General features: G+C 44.6%; 1 protein-coding gene across 1 annotated transcript; it reads left to right on the forward strand.

The window, feature by feature from the left end:
• Window positions 1–12,377: 12,377 nt before the first annotated feature.
• On the forward strand, window positions 12,378–14,985 carry LOC136451445 (translation machinery-associated protein 22-like). Its single transcript, XM_066452146.1, has 7 exons — window positions 12,378–12,610; window positions 12,711–12,779; window positions 12,944–13,008; window positions 13,396–13,477; window positions 13,643–13,710; window positions 13,795–13,878; window positions 14,677–14,985. Exons 1-7 carry the CDS (start codon window positions 12,442–12,444, stop codon window positions 14,731–14,733), a joined length of 594 nt encoding a protein of 197 aa, XP_066308243.1. The 5' UTR covers window positions 12,378–12,441; the 3' UTR covers window positions 14,734–14,985.
• Window positions 14,986–19,309: the final 4,324 nt, after the last annotated feature.

A 19,309-nucleotide genomic window follows, 5' to 3' on the forward strand; every position in this document is an offset into this window, starting at 1 on the left:
GAATATGGAGAGCTCGGGGGCACATATATTGGAAAGTAAAAAAAGATAAGAAAAAAAAGAATCACTTCGCTCTTTAATATTAGATATAGATATAGATATGCTCCCTCACTTTGCAATTATTAATCTATTGATATGTTATTTATGTGACAGAAATTCATAACAAAAAGTAAGTATTTTTTTCAATATGAATATGTGTAGTTGTGGACTCCAATTTTAAATTAAAAAATCATGTATTAATATATAATTTGTTGGTCAAAGGTTTTTTCTAACAAAACGAAATTCATGTAGAACTAGTTTTAAACAATTGCAGTATGGATTGTTTTTTCAGTACAAAACACGTACATACTTATCCATGTAAATGCACGCACGCAAATAGTACTCTATAATACAAGCCGACGAAGTCACCATGTATATTTCATTGACAATCATCATCACTTCTTGTATACTACAAATGTATATGTGGTGTGAAAAGTTGCCACACATAATGAAGCACCGCAACGCGCCACCTAGGCCGGGTTCTCCCAATTCAGAAGGGCAAGAGATGAGATGAGAGAGACATGGGTGTGAGAGAAGGGAAGAGCCGAGTCACACACACTGCTTGCATTGGCTAGGGGGAGACGCTGTTGCCTTGGACCCTTTGGGAGTGGAAGAAATATTGAGCCACACCTAACGGTACCTAGACTTTGGATTATAAATTTTCGGCTGGGTAAGGGGATTTATTATGGGCTATGTCTAGGGCCACGGGTCTAGTGACCCTAGGTCCATATCCCCAATTTTTTTACTTTTTAGTTATTTTTTTGAAAGTTTTTCACAAATACATCCCTGGAGGAAAGATTTCAGAATCTGGACCCTTAGCTCGGCGCCATCGATGCTGACGTCGAGCTAACATGTCTCGGCGCCAGCGTCCCTGGCGCTGAGCTCTTGGGCTCGAGACCAACGTGGAGGTGACATGACAGGCAGCTCGGCGCCAGTCACCCTAGCGCAGAGCTCGACGCCAGGGTGACTAGCGTCGAGCTCCCTGCCATAACCCCGACCCCAACCTTCCTGCCCGAGCCTTCTTCCTCTTCTTTCTCCTCCCTCTCGGGTTTTTTTCTCCCCACTTCGCCCTACCTCACTAATCAGCATATTGGACCTTGGAAACCATGATTTGATCCGTAGATCTTCGAGAGCAAGGTATCCTCGTTTCCCTCCTAGTTTTTTTTACATCGATTCGCTATATATTAGTTGGATTTTTCAACCTAAGAATCGTCATTACTTAGGTTTTCATTCTATCCCTCAATATTTGTATTATACAACCGTAGGATGATGCCAAGGCGTGAAAAAGCTAGCAAACCTAGGTGCATATAGTTATGTTATGGGTTCATTGTTGTGCATCAAATGGGAAACCCTAGGTTTAGGGTTTAATGTTAAGTGCTTTCGGTTCTTAGAACGAAATTGGTTGTATTGTAGTTATGGTTCTCATTAACATTTGTTTGTGATGTTTTGATTTATGTTTGTTAAATTACATCCGTTTTTTTAGATGCAAGAAATGTTTCGGGAGGAGTTTTGGCGAAAACAGGGTCGTCCTCGAGAATTATACCCCGACGCGTCTAGCAAAGATGCCCCCATCCCTCCTGACCTCCCTGTCCCTAACTATGACTGTGGTTTCCCGGCCCATGTTTTTCAATCGAAACATCCGGACACAGCGGCGCGGTGCTTCTACACATGCAGCCGTTTTAATGTAAGAAATTATTTCCACTATCTTTTTTCTTTATTTGTGTAAGTATGCTACTAATATTTTGTTAGAATCTCGGTGTTTAGGACCATGAGAGGTGCTTTTTCTTTCAGTGGATCGACGGTGCAGACAAGTTTCATCCTAGGTATCTCCTTTTCGACGATTGGTTTAGAGGAAGACATCCACGTGAGCACTTCAAGCGGTGGGTTCCACCCCGCCTAACCCTCCGCCAATGATGGCTAAGGAGAAGCACCTAGCTGCAGTTAGACGACTCGAGGAACCTCCTCTGTGCGATTGCGGAGATCGAGCTGTGATAAACCCTAAGAATACATTGGAGTTTATGTGTCCAAACAAGCATGAAGTAAGTGCAAAGTGTATGTGTTGAAATGTTGAGCTATATGTTTTCATGTAATGTCACCTTATTTAGGTGTTTTCAATGGTGAAGTGTCATTTCAAGGAGTGGTAGTGTGGTCCTAAGAACCAATGGCTAGAAGAACCGCAAAAGGTTAAGGAAAAGAAGAAAGAAAGGGTAATTTACAAAGCACCTCCTGTCATGTGCGAATGTAGTGTTAAATCTAACTATGGCCTAGTCCCTTCGGAGCTTGGAATAGGCCATTATTGAGGACATATGGTTGAGTATGATGAGGTTGGTTATTTTTGTGGTAAACATGAAATCATATTTTATTTCTTTTGCTAAGACATATATAATATAATATTTCTTTTGAACAGAGCACTAGGAAATGCAGGTGGGAATATTATGATGGTCAAGCTAAGTTCTTGGATGAACTGAAGGGGAGGCAAGTAATTGCATGGAAGAGAGGATATGGACCTAACTACGTCAACCTATTCGTTAAACATAAAAAAAAAGATGCGTGAGTTTGCTAGAGAGCGCGGTGTTTGTAACTCGATCGATGTTAGGCTTAACAAATGGGGATTGGAGAGGCGAATGAAGTTAGAGGAGGAGAGGGTAAGGAAGGAGGCAAGGGAGGAGACAAGAGTAAAGATACAAGTCTTGAACGAGCATGTTGTTGCATTATGTGCTAGTGAGTGCTTGAAAGCCTTTTTTTCGTTGCCTAATTTTAAATGTAATATAATTGCGTTGCTAACTGATTGCATTTTATACATGAAGAGATTGGTTGCAGCGAGGAACATGCCGTAGAGGTGGCTCGTGCAAGATATGAGGAGAAGAAGTTAGATGAGCATAGATCACGAGCTGGTCGCACCGTTCAATCACCGATTGTGTTGTCGGATGAGGGGCACGAGGATGAGGACGACACTAGCAGACTGAGTGAGCTCATTGCTCTAGCAGAGGCGGGCTTGCAGGCACAAGAGGCTGAGGATGATACTGGTAGACTGAGCAAGCTCATCGCTCTAGCAGAGGTGGGCTTACAGGCAGAGGAGGCTGAGGACGACACTGGCAGACTAAGCGAGCTCATCGCTCTAGAAGAGGCGGGCTTGCAGACGGAGCAGGATGACGACGCGTTCTTCACTCAGGCTGCAGCGGCCGTAGATAAAGCGGAGGCTGCTTACTACAGGCAACAGGTAGGTCAAAGCAATGCAGGTGAGCCTAGCCACAGCAATAGGGTTGTGGTAGAGGACTGGTACTCGGATAACGAGTTGCTTACTCAATATGTTTCAGACTGAGGATTTAAAAGTGCATTTGCCCCCTATGTTGGTTTTGGTGTATTGATGACATCCAAATTAGGGACTAATATGATCTTAATGAGATATGTCACAGCTATTACTCATTATGCGCCCTCCAATGGTTTTATTTTTGTTTTTGAGTTTAGGATCCACCGCACTATAAAGAGGGATACAAACTTAGTTGGTCTGAGGAAGATATAATGCTCAAGCATAAAAATAAAATCAAAAGAGAGACACTCTAGCACTCCACGAGCACATAGAATATTTTTCAGTGACTGTTGGTGTCGGAAGTCCCGACGTAAGCCGGAACTTCTGATAGTTAGCTTCTAGGAACTTCAAAAGAGAGACACCGGCCTCAGGAGCTTCTAGGAGCTCATCATCACATCCTTCTACACACGCCTGATCCGAATGAGCATGATCGCTGAACTCGTGAACTCTTGGATCACGGTGGCCAAGAAAGATACGCCTCAGCATCTCAACATCACTCTCTGTCAGCTCTCCAATAGGGCGATCATCATCAGAATCAAGAGCCCTTGCCATCTCATATGGCTCCAAATTATGCATAATTTCAACACTATTTGAGCCACAGAATCCATCTTCAAAGTACACTTGCGTAGCAACAGGGGGCACATCCACATTCTTAGGAATGTCTCCTGCAACATAGGTAGAGAAATGAGGAAAGAATGAAAGAAATGGATGTAAGGAAGGGGGTAAGATCCAAAAAACCATGTGGTTGAGACAGATACTCTAGTGATTCTATGTCAAAGGGATCTCATGAGGAGGATTTACCACAACAACATGAGTCTGACAAGCATCTCCAACTACCGCATTAGGGGCAGATTGAGCATCGGGAACCATAGGTGCAACCTCCACATCCATATCAGGTTTCAGGACAGGAGGGTCGATGTATGCCTGTTGACCCATTGATGGCGAAAACCCATGAGGGATGGGATCAACTAACACCCGACGCACAACCACGTCCAAATATTGCAGCTGGCTCTTCATAGCCGATCTCACATAGTTCTACTGATCCGCACAACCAATTGGGATCATTCGCCTGAGGATGTTGGGAGGAGAACCTAGGTGCACTACACCATCAACTGCAACACCATCATCTCCAAGGCAATGCAGCTCCTCCCGAGCCCTTGCAACCATCTCACTAAATGAAGGCCTATCATTGAATAGCACAGGCATGCTTTGCATGTCAACAAACTCAACATATCCATAGCGATCGTATTCAACGGTGCCTCCATGATATATGGTCACTAGGTTGTCCATCTAGTTCAAAAACATAATGAAACACATGTCCTTTAGTCCAAATTTGATGATACATAGTACCTAACAAGTACTTTCTAACTACAAACTAAGTAAATAAGATAACAACTACATACATAGATACAATATACTAAGTAAATAGCTATATCCTATTTAGTTAACTAAATATGTAACTACCTATCTAAGTAGCTATCTAACTATATCTATGTACCTATGTATCTATGTTTCTATCTATCTATATATATATCTCACTAGATCACTAACTAAATCAACTACCTGAGTCATCACATTAACTAGTAAATAACAAATACCAACTAAGTAGGTACATTACATATTCACAATTTTTACCTTTCCAATGACTAATCCGCGGACATCGACGGAGTCGTAGTGGATGCCGAGCATGGGTCAGGCCGATGAGACCAACGTGGAGGTGACATGGCAGGCCACCCCGCGCCACCGCAGCCGCCCCGAGGCCCGTATACACGCTTTGTAGATGAATCTAGGGTTACCAAGTAATAGTGAACGAACCTAGGCTTTTCAGACAATAAAAATAGACTTTTCAGATACAAGGACAACATCGATTTATCACTTCACTGACATAGTACTGGCATGCAAGGAAGCACAACTCCACTCCATCTCCACCATCCATCTTATGACTGTTTGATCCAAGGGCTGAGGTGAAGAGGCACACGGATCATTGACATGGCACATTGAGAGGCCTCCATTCCTCCTCTCAACCTATAAATAACCCCTCACTCCCTCTCATTCACACACAAAACAAGGAAGAAGAGCACTCCTCAGCATTTTCTTTTGTTGCAGTACCAATGTCTGGAGGGTCGTCTAGAGGGAGACGAAAGGGGAAGGGAACAACCATTAGGTGAGAGGGTCCTCTTGGTCCTGATTTCTTTGAGGGAGCTCTTTATGAGAGGTTCCCAATTAAGAGCAAAAGCGATTTCACCAAAGAGGCATCACTGAGAGGATACGATGAATGAAAAGAAGAGTGGCCAAAATGCATGCATGGTGAGGACTGCCTAGTGCAGATGTTCACCGAGGGAATAGATAGATGTCGTCGTTTCTTCAAATGCCCGCGAGCATGGGTACTTGCTATTAGTATTTGTTTCTTCAATATGTTCCTCGTCTATACAACTTACATGACATACTTATTGCAGTCTTTCTTGGCCAAAGAAAACTATGGGTTCACTAGGTGGGTCGATCCTCGACCTATTTATCCGCATGCGGAGTATATCTACTACCTGCAGGACCGTATCTTCGATCTAGAAAGAGAAGTTAGCAGTGGTTACAAGGACGGCGGACAGGACGACAACAACAGTGCCAATTCACAGGAGGCACTCTGCAATGATTTATATTGCACCTGCCCTAATCACAGGAACAAGGGTCCTCCGCCGCCACCCCCGTCGCCGCCACCACCAACAATGGGAGGCTACTTTGGAGAAGGTGCAACACAATTTGCTATGTGGCCACACTACTAAGACGACTTTATCTTATTCACATGGCACATCTATGTGTTTGTTGTTTGGTTTAATTACCTAAGGTATGTTAGGTTTAGTCGAAGGAATTCTATACCCTAGTTCGGTACATGATCTCACATGCAATTTCATGTGTTTTGTGTGTTGAAAAGGCTCAAATCTAGTACACAAATTAAATGTAAATTTATTAGAACGTGTATAGTCCAATCGTACCGTATAGACTTGGGTCGAGACTTCCGACGACCACAATCACTGCACAGGCTAAGTGACTGGGCGTTAGGACTTCCAGCATGAGTCGTGACTTTCGACACCAACAGTCACTGAAAAATATTCTACGTGCTCATGGAGTGCTAGAGTGTCTTTCTTTTGATTTTATTTTTATGCTTGAGCACTATATCTTCCTCACACCAACTAAGTTTGCATCCCTCTTTATAGTGCGGCGGATCCTAAATTCAAAAACAAAAATAAAACCATTGGAGAGCGCATAATGAGTAATAGCTGCGGTATATCTCATTAAGATCACATTAGTCCCTAATTTGGATGTCATCAATACACCAAAACCCACATAGGGGGCAAATGCACCTTCAAATCCTCAGTCTGAAACATACTGAGTAAGCAACTCATCATCCGAGTACTAGTCCTCTATCACAATTCTGTTGATGTGGCTAGGCTCACCTATGTTGCTTTGACCTGCTTGTCGCCTATAGTAAGCGACCTCTGCTTCATCTGCGGTCGATGCGGCCTAAGTGAAGAACGCGTCGTCATTCTCCTCCGTCTGCAAGCCCGCCTCTTCTAGAGCGATGAGCTCGCTCAGTCTGCTAGTGTCGTTCTTAGCCTCCTCCGCCTATAAGCCCACCTCTGCTAGAGCGATGAGCTCGCTCAGTCTGTCAGTATCATCCTTAGCCTCCTACGCTTGCAAGCCCGCTTCTGCTAGAGCAATGAGCTCACTCAGTTTGTCAGTGTCGTCCTCATCCTCGTGCCCCTCATCCGACAACATAATCGGTGATTGAACGGTGCGACCAGCTCGCGATCTATGCTCATCTAACTTCTCCTCCTCATACCTTGCACGAGCCACCTCTGTGGCATGTTCCTCACTGCAACCAATCCCTTCATGTATAAAATGCAATCAGTTAGCAATGTGATTATATTACATTTAAAATCAGGTAATGAAAAATGGCTTTCAAGCACTCACTAGCACATAATGCAACAACATGCTCGTTCAAGACCTGCATCTGTACTCTTATCACCTCCCTTGCCTCCTTCCTTGCCCTCTCCTCCACTAACGTCATCCGCCTCTCCAATCCCCATTTGTTAAGCCCAACATCGATCGGGTTATAAATACCGCGCTGTCTAGCAAACTCACGCATCTTTTCTTTGTGATGTTTAACGAATAGGTTGACGTAGTCAGGTCTATATCCTCTCTTCCGTGCAATTACTTGCCTCCCCTTCAGTTCATCCAAGAACTTAGCTTGACCATCATAACATTCCCACCTGCATTTCCTAGTGCTCTGTTCAAAAGAAATATTATATTATATATGTCTTAGCAAAAGAAACAAAATATGATTTCATGTTTACCACAAAAATAACCAACCTTATCATACTCAACCATATGGCCGCAATAATGGCATATTCCAAGCTTCGAAGGGACTAGGCCATAGTTGGATTTAACATCACATTCGCACATGACAGGAGGTGCTTTGTAAATTACCATTTCTTTCTTCTTTTCCTTAACCTTTCGCGATTCTTCCGGCCATTGGTTCTTAGGACAATACAACCACTCCTTGAAACGACACTTCGCTATTGAAAACACCTAAATATGGTGATATTAGTACATGAATACATATAGCTCAATATTTCAACACATACACTTTGCACTTACTTCATGCTTGTTTGGACACACAAACTCCAATGTATTCTCAGGGTTTATCATAGCTCAATCTCCACAATCGCACAGAGGAGGGACGGGGGCATCTTTGCTAGACACGTCGGGGTATAATTCTCGAGGATGATCCTGTTTTCGCCAAAACTCCTCCCAAAACATTTCTTGCATCTAACAAAACAGATGTAATTTAACAAACATAAATCAAAACATCACAAACAAATGTCAATAAGAACCATAACTACAATACAATCAATTTCATTCTAAGAACCAAAAGCTATTAACATTAAACCCTAAACCTAGGGTTTCCCATTTGATGCACAACAATGAGCCCATAACATAACTACATGCACCAAGGTTTGCTAGTTTTTTCACGCATTGGCATCATTCTACGGTTGTATAATACAAATATTGAGGGATAGAATAAAACCCTAAGTAATGACGATTCTTAGGTTGAGAAATCCGACTAATATATACCGAATCGATGCGAAAAAAACTAGGAGGGGAGCGAGGATACCTTGCTCTCGAAGATCTACGGATCAAATCAAGGTTTTCAAAGTCCAGTATGCCGATTAGTGAGGTAGGGCGAAGTGGGGAGAGAAAAAACCCGAGAGGAAGGAGAAAGAAGAGGAAGAAGGCTCGGGCAAGAAGGTTGGGGCCGGGGTTATGGCAGGGAGCTCGACGCCAGTCACCCTGGCACCGAGCTTGACGCCAGGGTGACTGGCGTCGAGCTACCTACCATGTCACCTCCACATTGGTCTCGAGCCTAAGAGCTCGACGCCAGGGACGCTGGCGTCGAGACGTGTTAGCTCAGAGCCAGCATCGATGGCGCCGAGCTAAGGGTCCAGATTCTAAAATCTTTCCTCCAGGGACGTATTTATGAAAAAAACTTTTTTTTAAAAAAAGCTAAAAAGTAAAAAATTCGGCCCATATCCTCCCATGGATAGAAGTAGACAATTTGAAAGCGTACGTAGAAGTTCTTTAAACTACTCATTTATAATGATAAATGTAGGCATTCTAGATAAAAATGCAAAAATGTACTTTAGATTATTTTCAAGAAAAATGGTGGAGGTGAACAATTTGGATGAATTTTGAGGGGTACTTTCAATTAGGAAAGATATAAAAGGTCTCTTGGAGTTTTTCTAAGGCTTCGTTGAAGCACATCTACCACTGCACCCTGAAGTAACTTGTGACTAAGTGAATAATTATTTTCTTTTCATTTAGTGAATCTTGTAATGAATATTTAAGACTCTAAACGGTTTTAAATAAAAAATGAACGGAAGATTTTTGCCCTCAAGAAAATTATTAACTGCATACTCCGTATTCCGTTTTCTGGTAGCGACTCCAAAAGGAGTTCTTAATCAGCAAGAGTATACACTGACGATGGTATTAGATTAAATTAAAGATTCAGGAAAATACGAGCTATGTCACGTACGTCTAGCGCTTCATCCCAATTGACTGGCGTATTCTATCTCGCAACTAATACAGTTATGACTCTCAGATAAGTAATGTAATGGATCTGCTAGCTGGACGTTCTAGAAAATTTTGTCGAAATCAACTCTGGCTTCCTTCCAAGGATCAGCCAGCTGTGACGGTGGATGTGAAACGTGGATACGTAGCGACATCGTATCGATGATGATCATCGGTCAACCAAGAAAAAAAAACGGTGAGAGGGTCGACGGAGCATGACGGCAGCTCAATATTAAGTACACGTTTCACGGTTTACACGAGCTAAGCTATATTCCCTCCGTCTCTAAATAAGTGTCGTTATATTCGTGCCGATCAAATCAAACTTTTTCTAAGTTTAACTAAATTTATAAAAAATATTAACAATATTTGTATCTCCAAATAAGTTTATTATGAAAATGAATTCAACGTCTAACGATACTAAATATGTACTATAAATATTAAAAATTTCTTGCATGTAATTAGTCTAAGTTAAAAGAGTTTACCTTCTCGAAAAATAAGAACACACTTATTTAGGACAGATGAGGTAGGTATTACTACTGCTCTGTTCCAGTGGAGAAGGCCGATCGATTTGGTAATGCTATGAAGCGAGCGTCTCTCCGTCCGTCCGAATGGACCGCTCCGCGCTCGCTCCCTCTGCCTGGGCCAAATGGCCAGCATCCCAACCAGCCACACCACTTATTCCCTCCCTCTCTCTTACATGTGAGCCCGACGTGAGCTCCTCTTCTCCTTCCTCTAGATAGGAAACACAGTCGTTGCTTGCTCGTACGAGAGCACGCGTGCTGCTTCCTACACCTGCTCCTTAACTCGGATGCCCGCCGCCGCGTGCACCACTCCCCGTCCCCACACCCCGTTGTCGTGCCGCTGTGCCGTCGCTCCTTGCGTACATCCTCTCTAACCTTGCCGTGGTTGGCGGCTCCTTCCGGGCGCCATGTGTGTGTCTAGGCGGCCAGAAGAGGGGGCTGTCGCTGGCTGGGCCCAAGCCAGGCGTAGGCGCAACTGGCCGCTGCCAGGCCGTGTCACCATCCTCAGCCACCGGCTAGCCGGAACCGGCCATTTCCCGCTCTGCTCTGTGTCGTCCGGAAGAAGAGGAGTGAAAAACGCATGTTACAAGTATATGCTTTATGGTGTTTCAGTTGTTTCGTAGGTATGTTGCAAGTGTTTTCATATATATATATATATTGCAAAAGTATATCGGGATGTTGCATATGTTTCAATGGTTGTACACATATGTTGTAAGCTTCTGTTCTTAACGTTTCATCTGTTTTTTCAGACACATGTTGAATGTGTTTATATGGATGTTGCATATGTTTCATATATATGTTGCAAGTGTTTTATCTGGATGTTACGTATATTTGTAATGGTTTCAAGTGTTTTTGCAAGTGTGTTTCATCTGTCTTTAGACGTATGTTGCAAGTATTGTATCAAGATGTTTTAAAAGTAAATCGGGTGTTGCACATGTTGTAACGTGCATGAGAAGCGAAGGGGGCGCGCGGGCGGAGGCGTGCTGGCGCGAGCACGGACGTGGAGTGCATGCATGCGCGAGAAACAGAGCGTAGCTTGGTCGTCCGTCAAGCACTACGGATCTCGATTGTGTGTGTGAGTGTGAAGTCTCTGTCCCCTGCGCACGCGGAGAAAGTTCCGAGCTAGTTCAGTTCGACGGGGACGGCACCGTCGGGATCGGAGCCTCGGAGTTCTTTGGCTGCTGCCTGCCTGGTGGTGGACGTGGACTGTTGGTGGTGCTGCGTGCAAATGAGCGCGCGCGCAATGATGATGACGATCGAATTCCAAAGCCGGACCGGACCGGGGCGGGCGCCGGCGGATCGGACGATGAAACGCGAGCGCGACGACGACCCTTTTTTTCTCGTTCCTAGCTATAGTTTCCGGCCGGATTCCGAGGTACTCGTACTATTCGCATCTATCCGCGCACTAGTCCAGTCGTACGTGTGTGCACGTGTGTGCACCGGGAGCTAGTAGTAGTTACCAAAAACATGCCAACACGATTGAGACGAGACGAACGGTCAAATGCCGGATTGGAGCCGGGGAACATTAACTGTTCACACGCACACACCTGGCATGGTTCTCGTGTCTGCACGATCGCACTGCTGCGGCTTCCAGAGCGCCAAGCTTAAATGTTTAGCTCTAGGAAAGCTAACTAACGGGAGAAGCTTTTTATTGACTCGATACTTCATTTTACCCCATTAGTCGTCGTTGCCTTCTTTTTTTTTTTTTGAATCAAGTCGTCGTTGCTATTTGGATCTACTGATGCATGCCGTAACGATTACTACCAGCTAGTAGTAGGATTCATACGGACAGTCACCGGTCCGTGGTCCACCTGCCGTGCTAGCTAGCCGCCAGTACGTGCGTGCCTGCAACGACGTTACGAATTTACGACGATGGCGTGCCGTGGCTGGTGCATGCTGCCCATAAATGGCACCGTGGACTGCTTGTTCCACGCCATGGCGCCACACACGGTGACACTGACAGAGCTTGTTGCACGCGCGTACTATTGCAGAGACGATCGGCTCTACGGCAGCATCAAAAGATCGATCGATCATTTCTGCTCGTTTCGAAGCATGGTGCGTGTAGAAATACAAACTAATCACCGCTTTCCCTAAGCCTCAAAACGTAGTACTCCTACAATGTATCACTAATCACCGTATCAGTAATAATATTATATGGACACAAAAAGAAGATGAACGAAAAACAAACGAATTACTTTTTCGGTAGGCCAGCAAGAGAGCTTTAAACACAGCCCATCCATCAATTCATCTCTGTCGGCCCAGTAAGGCCCAATATCAGACCACACCCTCGATACCCCATTCTCTTTCCGGGCTTTCCCTACCTCCGACGGCCCAAGAGACCAGCCGAGCACGAGCACGCACCAGAGACACGGGTAAGCAAAGCACAAGCGACTTCATTCCCCAAACAATCGCCACCCCCCACGCCCGCAAAACCGAATCGAAGCAGCGGCGATGGCGGCGGAGAAGCCGGCTCCGGTGCGGGTGCTCTACTGCGGCGTCTGCGGCCTCCCCGCCGAGTACTGCGAGTTCGGCCCGGACTTCGAGCGCTGCAAGCCCTGGCTGCGCGCGCACGCGCCCGGCGTCTACCCGGACGACCTCGTCGCCGCTTCCTCCTCATCCGGTTCGTCCCGCGGCCCTTCCTTCCTTCCCCCCTCTTCGCGCTGCCGCCTAGTCTGACAGTCTGACACGCATGTGCTTGGTTGATCTGCCCGGGCGCGCAGGCGGCGTCGACAAGGTCGGGGAGCGCCTCCAGGGCGTCGCGATCTCCGACGGCTCCACTAGCGCCGCAGGTCCGTGCCCGCCTTACCTCGTGCTGTGAACCCCCACTGTGGGTTTCGTAGTGGGTAGGGGTTTGGGAGAATGATGGATGCCGACCTTCGATCTGCGATGCTATTTGGAGGGGGGCGAAATTGATCTCTGATCTCTGTGTGCTGCTCATGCTCTGTCGTTTCAGGGAATGCTTCTGCGTCTAAGCCCGAAGAGGTGAAGCGCCTGCCTGGTGGTAAGCTCAAGAAAAAGGTTGGTCCCCTGTCATTCACTCCTTGGAATCCACCTCATTACAGTTGATTCATGGTCATTTACATTTGATTGCTAGCCTGTGTGACCGAAGAATTCACCTCATTACAGTTGAATCATGGTGATCTACATTTGATTGCTATCCTGTGTGACCTTGTTCAGTGATCATTTGTTACAGTAGTATACCTCATTGAAGTGGTTTTAGATAACCTCTTGTTCTGTGCCCGATCTACGGTTGATTTAGCAGTTTAGCCAATGTCTTATTTTATGATGAACTGCTGTTGAGCTGCTGTCTTTCAGAGTTTAGGCCAGTTGAGGTGTCTGTAGACAGCATTCTTCGTTTGTGGTACAATGAATTTCGTTAATGACATTGTTCCTTTCCAATTGCAGGAAAAGCAAGAGGTGGTCATTGAGAAGATTGTCCGCAACAAGCGCAAATGTGTTACTGTGGTGAAAGGACTTGAATTGTTTGGTGAGTTGTTTTCTGAAAGAAAATCTTTACAAGTGAAATGGTCACGTCAAAGTACACTAGAATGAGTTGCTACATGTATGATAAATTGAACCCTCCTAGAAGTTTTGGATGATAGCTGTTTTGAATACAATGAATTTGATTATATGTTCTTCCCTGAACCTTTAGGTGTAAAGCTGAGTGATGCTTCGAAGAAGCTTGGGAAGAAGTTTGCAACCGGAGCTTCTGTTGTGAAGGTACCTTGTCGTGGTTCGTGATGTTATAGTGGTTTTGGAATTTGAGCATTGCTGGATCAGATTCTTCTCTGCTCTGTTCCTTAGGGCCCGACTGAGAAGGAGCAAATTGACGTGCAAGGGGACATATCATATGATATTGTGGAGTTCATTACAGATACATGGCCTGATGTAATTCATCTCTGCATTTTATTATGTTTTAAATCTTTTTGTTTGCTTCCATGTATGTAAGTTTTTGATACTGTGTCGACCTTATAATTTCTGATACTATATCCACTTAATTCATTTGGTGTCACAGCACACGGCAGTATGTGGAACACATCAACTAAATATTTTATGAAATAATTATATTTGTATTGAGGAATGAAACAAATTTCGTTAAATAATGTACTTCTAGTCTAAACTGATAAAGTGGAAAACTATCACTTGGTGCTCTATGATTGGAATAGGAATTAGAGAACCAAAATACCATTATGTTATCTTGTTTCTGGACTGTGGTTAAATGAGGTGGCAGATATAATGAGGCTGTCCATGGGTTTTTCCTGTTCAATTTTTGTTCTCTACCACACTGCTTGAAGTAGGAACATCTCTTTTTTCTTAGTTTACATTGTTGACGCGCAAACACTACAAGTGTTCCTTATATAAATCTTGCTTGCAGTAGAAATTTTAGTGAAAATATACTTTTTTGGTATAAGCAAATAATGTTGTGGTACCTTTTCTTTGACTAATAAGGAGTAGATTTGGATGTCCTTTACTCCTTTTATCTTGTCTAGTGAACTATGGCTCAAGTATGTGACAAGTTGCCATGTAAAACTGTTGAAAATGATAATCCTTGATTTCTGAGAAGTTTGTGTGCATAATATGATTGTAGCAGTCACCATGTGCTGGTAATGGTTAAGAATATTATTGCTTCCATCAAAGCCAGTTGTATTTTATTATTGAATTGTCATTGCTTTTGTTCTTTGTCAGGTTCCTGAATCGGCCATTTTCTTCATTGAAGATGGAAGGAAGGTTCCCGCTGCTTGATGTCATATGGTTTACATATCACAAGACAACGGATTTACAAATATAATACAGAGATAAAAAGGGCATGGCTGTTAAGGCATGTAGCGGTCATACCAGTTCGTCTGTTGTCCGAAGTCATGGATTGTTGTTCCAGTTTTAGCCGTAGGCCCGTAGTTCACAAGTGGCATTTTGTTTACCACCGTCACCTGCTTCAATGTATGAAATCAAATCTATACAATTACCAATTTGCTATGTGTGATGTCTGTTGTGTCACTATGTTTCGTCAAAAAAAAAAAAAAAAAACTGTGGCCTGCCCCTTCGATACCCTCGGTTGAGAAATGGCGTCAGCACTGCAGCATATCTATTTATATAACCAGAAGGATACCCCGCGCATTGCTGTGAAAATTTCTTAGTGTATGAATTAAACTTATATATTCTTTCATCCATTCTTTCCAAAATTAGAGATGGCAAGGAAAGAATCCTATAAAAAACTAACAGAATTAGATCGAATTATAAGACGATGGAATGATAAAACAAATAACAATATATGAATGCCTTTATATTTCTTATATGTTGAAATTAAATTGTGCTTAGTGGAGATGGTGTGAATAGCTTGCATTAAGAGATTGAAAATTAGTGCGATGACATGGCTATTAGTGGGAGGAGATGTGGATACCTAGTGGGAAATGATGTGGATGTCTTGCACGTTGAGATAAAACTTGTAGTGGGGTTTGATATGGCTATTAGTGGAAGGAGATGTGGATAGGCAATGGGAAATAATGTGGATATCTTACATATTGAGATAAAACCTGTAGTGCGGTTTAGCTTTATAAGAGAGATAGATTAATACTCTCTCCGTTATTGAAGTTGTTTCGCCCATTAAAAAAAGTATGATGTACTAACTAAAAGGGAAGTGCTAGTGCTCGGCGCGCGCGTCTGGATGCCCGTGGCTGCTCTCTGTTTCCTGCTCTTGTTCCGTGCAGTGCGCCCCGGCCGCTTGGATTCCGCGATGCTCAGATGACTTGTCCTGCCCACGCTGCCCGCCCACACGCGGGGCCGTATGCGCCCCCTCCGTTACCCGCTGAGCTCGAACTGCTGCGATGAGATGGAGGGACGAGAAGCGAGAGGAGGGAGAGGAGAGGAGAGGGCGAGGCACACCGAGGAAGGCGTGGGGTAGGAGCCGAAGCCCCGTGACAGGCCGCTGTCCGCTAGCCATCGACGCCATGTGTAATGTGTGTAACACCCGGTCTACTTTGGAAACACCCAGATGAAATATTTGCAACATGGCAACATACACATGAAGACAGATGAAACACTAAACATGCGTCTGAAACAGTTGAAAAAAACCCTAAAACACTTGCAAAGCCATTGCAAAACATATACAACATCCAAATAATACACTTGCAACATATGTGTAAAACATATGCAACATCCAAATAAACACATTTGCAGCATACTTCTGAAAAAACAAATGAAACATTTGGAACAGACGCTTGCAACATATATGTATAGCCATTGCAACATATGCGACATCTCGATCTACTTCTGCAACATCCATACGAAACACTTACAACATACCTCTGAAACATATGAAATACTTAAAACATACGCTTGCAGCATACGCTTTCAGCAAATCCTGGTCGACGGACAGACAGAGCACTACACAACAGGATCCGGCTGTGTGGTCACGGTGGAGGAGGATGGCAGTGGGCAGATGGCTATGCGGCCCTCGGTGAGTGGCTGCACTGCCCCAGCGAGCGGCACCTACAGTGGAGGCGGCAATGGTGGTTGGATAGGTACGACATTGCGCGGCGAGGCGCCAGCGGTTGTGCGGCTGTGCAGGAGCATGCAACGGCTGTGCAGGCACAAAGGAGCACGCCGTGGCGGTGTTGGCGTAGCGACACGGTCGCGCTGCAGCACGCTAGAATGGTGTGGGTGTGGCAACGCGGTCACGCAGCACGCCGCAGCTAGCCACGACGGCGCAGTTGAGTGAGAACATTGGGCCGTTCTCGTGTACGTCGGGGCCCACCAGGGGAAGTATCTAGGCTGCCAGACGTCTGCTTCTCAGAGAGATTTGGCTAAAATCAATGTTGATACGGCGATGTCTATGAACTCAGGCCAAGCGGCGGTCATAGCAGTGACCCGTGATGAAGATGGCAATTACCTGGGGGCGTCTGGTGGTGGCCGGGCAGTCGGACCTAGAGGCGATGGAGGTAGTGGCATGCCATGAAGGTCTCACGTTGGCCAGTGACCTTGGTTTGCACTCTTTCAGAGTTGCGAGCGAGGAGTTTACTGGGAGAGGGGTTCGGCATGTACGGACCAATTGTCCGGGAGATAAATGTAAGAAGAAGGAGGTTCACTAAAGTGGATTTCGTCTTTAAAGGACGGAAGTCAAATGTCGACTCCGAATAGGTAGACATGTGTAACACCCTAAAATTTTCTCTTTTCGAAATAGATATAAATTGATTTAATTTTGTATTTTGTGCTCATAAAAACATAGGTAAATAATAATTTTTCATTAAATTAAAATTTATCATAAGGCTTAGCAATATTTTTGTGCATTCATGCTGATGCATACTTATTTTTGTGATGAGTGGTTTTGTCCAAAATTCAAAATAATTTCAAATGCTTTTGAAATGGTTTGAAAATGGATTTGAAAATAAAAAAGAATTTCATTTTCTACTTCTCCCTTTCTCGGCTTTTGGCTCGAGCAGCCCACTTCTCCTCCGCGGCCCACCTGCTCTCTCCCCTCACTGGCCTAGCGTGTGGCCTACTCCCCCGCTCGGCCTTTTCCCTCCGCCGTAGGTCGCTCCCGCCGTAGCAGCCCAGCCGGTCGGCCCAGCGTCACCGCGTCGTTCTCCGCTCCTCCCGCCTTGTCTCGCTGCCACCCCGACCCCATCTATCAGCGAGGTCTTCAACCTCCCGCGTGTCTTTCACCTGGACTCTGCTCTGCCGCCGCCCGATTCCGACTCCGTGCTGCCCACGCCTCCTCCCTTGCTGTGCCTCCCAAGTCTCTTGACCATAAATACCAAGCCGCACCGCGCCGCCTCTCCCTATCCCGTTCTAAGCAGCGGCCTCCATGTCGAATCGCCGAGACGGAGCACCGCCAAACCCTAGCGCCGCTGCCATCACCGCCTGCCACTTCGAGCACCACACCGCTCCCGTTCGCTCCGCGCCTTGGTAAGATGCCTGGTTGGATTCGCCTTGTTTTCCTCTATCTCCAAGTTTCTTCGGTTTGTTCCGTCATAGGTCGTACGCCATGTTCCAACTACACCGGCGAGGTCCCACCATTATCCATGGCGCCACTACCGCGCACAGCGATGCCGGCAACCTCATCCCCCTCTCGTTCTGTTTTGAACCGTCCATCACCGATCCAACGACTCAGATCTCGCCGTAACGATTCGACCGGCAATCTTTCAAAAGAGCCCTGCAAGTTTTTAAGTTCTAACCCGCAGTCCATGGCGCACTTCCAGAATACATTTTCTCTTTTAGAAAGCATAAAATTCCTTTGTTAGATCCAAAATACGTTTTCATCTATTTACAGTTTTGCCACTAGCCTTGTTTAAGCCATAACTTCTTCGTTTTAACTCCGATTTGATCCGTTCAAGTTGTGTTAGATTTGTAATTGCGTAATCTACATGTTTATACCATTTTTAAATATATTTTCAACTTTTGAAATTCAAGGTTAGATTTAATCAATTATTTTAAAGGAAATCTTGTTTAATTCATAACCTTTTCATTATAGCTTTGATTAGAGTGATTTTCGTGTCTGTGTGTTCATAGTAACATGTAGAACATCTTTAAAACTTTTTTACTTGATGTTTATTATGTTGGTGTACTATTCTAATTTAGTTATATTGTTTGCTTCATGTATGATTGCATGGATACTTGTGTGGTGTTCTATGATCATGTCTAGTCGGTGAGCTATATGTGGTGAATCCAGAAGCAATTCATTGAAGGTTTCGATTTGAAGAAGGATCTGAGTTTAAGGAAAGTATAACATGGGATCTTCCTTATTGTCCTATTCACCTTAATATCATTTTAATCATATGCATGTGTCTACCTTGGCAACCGTAGTAATTTTCCTAGCTATTTGATATCTTAGATTCCTTGATAGCTATGGGTTTATGCATTGGGTAGTATGATGCTAGTGCTCAATTAAAGACCATGATCTTGTAACTTGACTAATGGTATATGCAATAAACACTAAAATATGCTTTTTAGCAACATGGAACAAGGGGGCTAGAGCATTGGACTATTTTTATGGTGGTCTAGATTCCTCTCCCTAAGGACTTATCTATAAGCGAACATTCAGGACTTACAGTACAACTGTGAGGGCCACATGGCTCTGGCTTTAGCTTAGTATGATGACCTTTTCTAGCTTGTTAGAGGTTACCTTTATGGCATAAGAATGGCTTACCGAATTGGGTATAGGGCAACCTCTACTCTTATGTGTATAGGCTGCATGTCATTGTGCCATTCGACAGGAGGGTTCCTATAACTGTTTGCCGAGTAAATCTAATGGCCCTAACTTGTTAGACGAACCTTTGAAAGGCTTCATAGTGAACCCTGTCGACCTTCCTTGGCAGTGGGTCAA

This window comes from Miscanthus floridulus, chromosome 5 (genome assembly GCF_019320115.1).
Source record: "Miscanthus floridulus cultivar M001 chromosome 5, ASM1932011v1, whole genome shotgun sequence".
NCBI classification, from domain to species: Eukaryota; Viridiplantae; Streptophyta; class Magnoliopsida; order Poales; family Poaceae; genus Miscanthus; species Miscanthus floridulus.

Bases quoted from the DNA above. Each gene is read 5' to 3' on its own strand.
- LOC136451445 (XM_066452146.1), top strand. From the start codon at position 12,442: ATGGCGGCGGAGAAGCCGGCTCCGGTGCGGGTGCTCTACTGCGGCGTC. The intron at 13,009-13,395 runs GTTGGTCCCCTG...TTCCAATTGCAG, and splicing joins GTGGTAAGCTCAAGAAAAAG to GAAAAGCAAGAGGTGGTCAT. The intron at 13,478-13,642 runs GTGAGTTGTTTT...CTGAACCTTTAG, and splicing joins GAAAGGACTTGAATTGTTTG to GTGTAAAGCTGAGTGATGCT.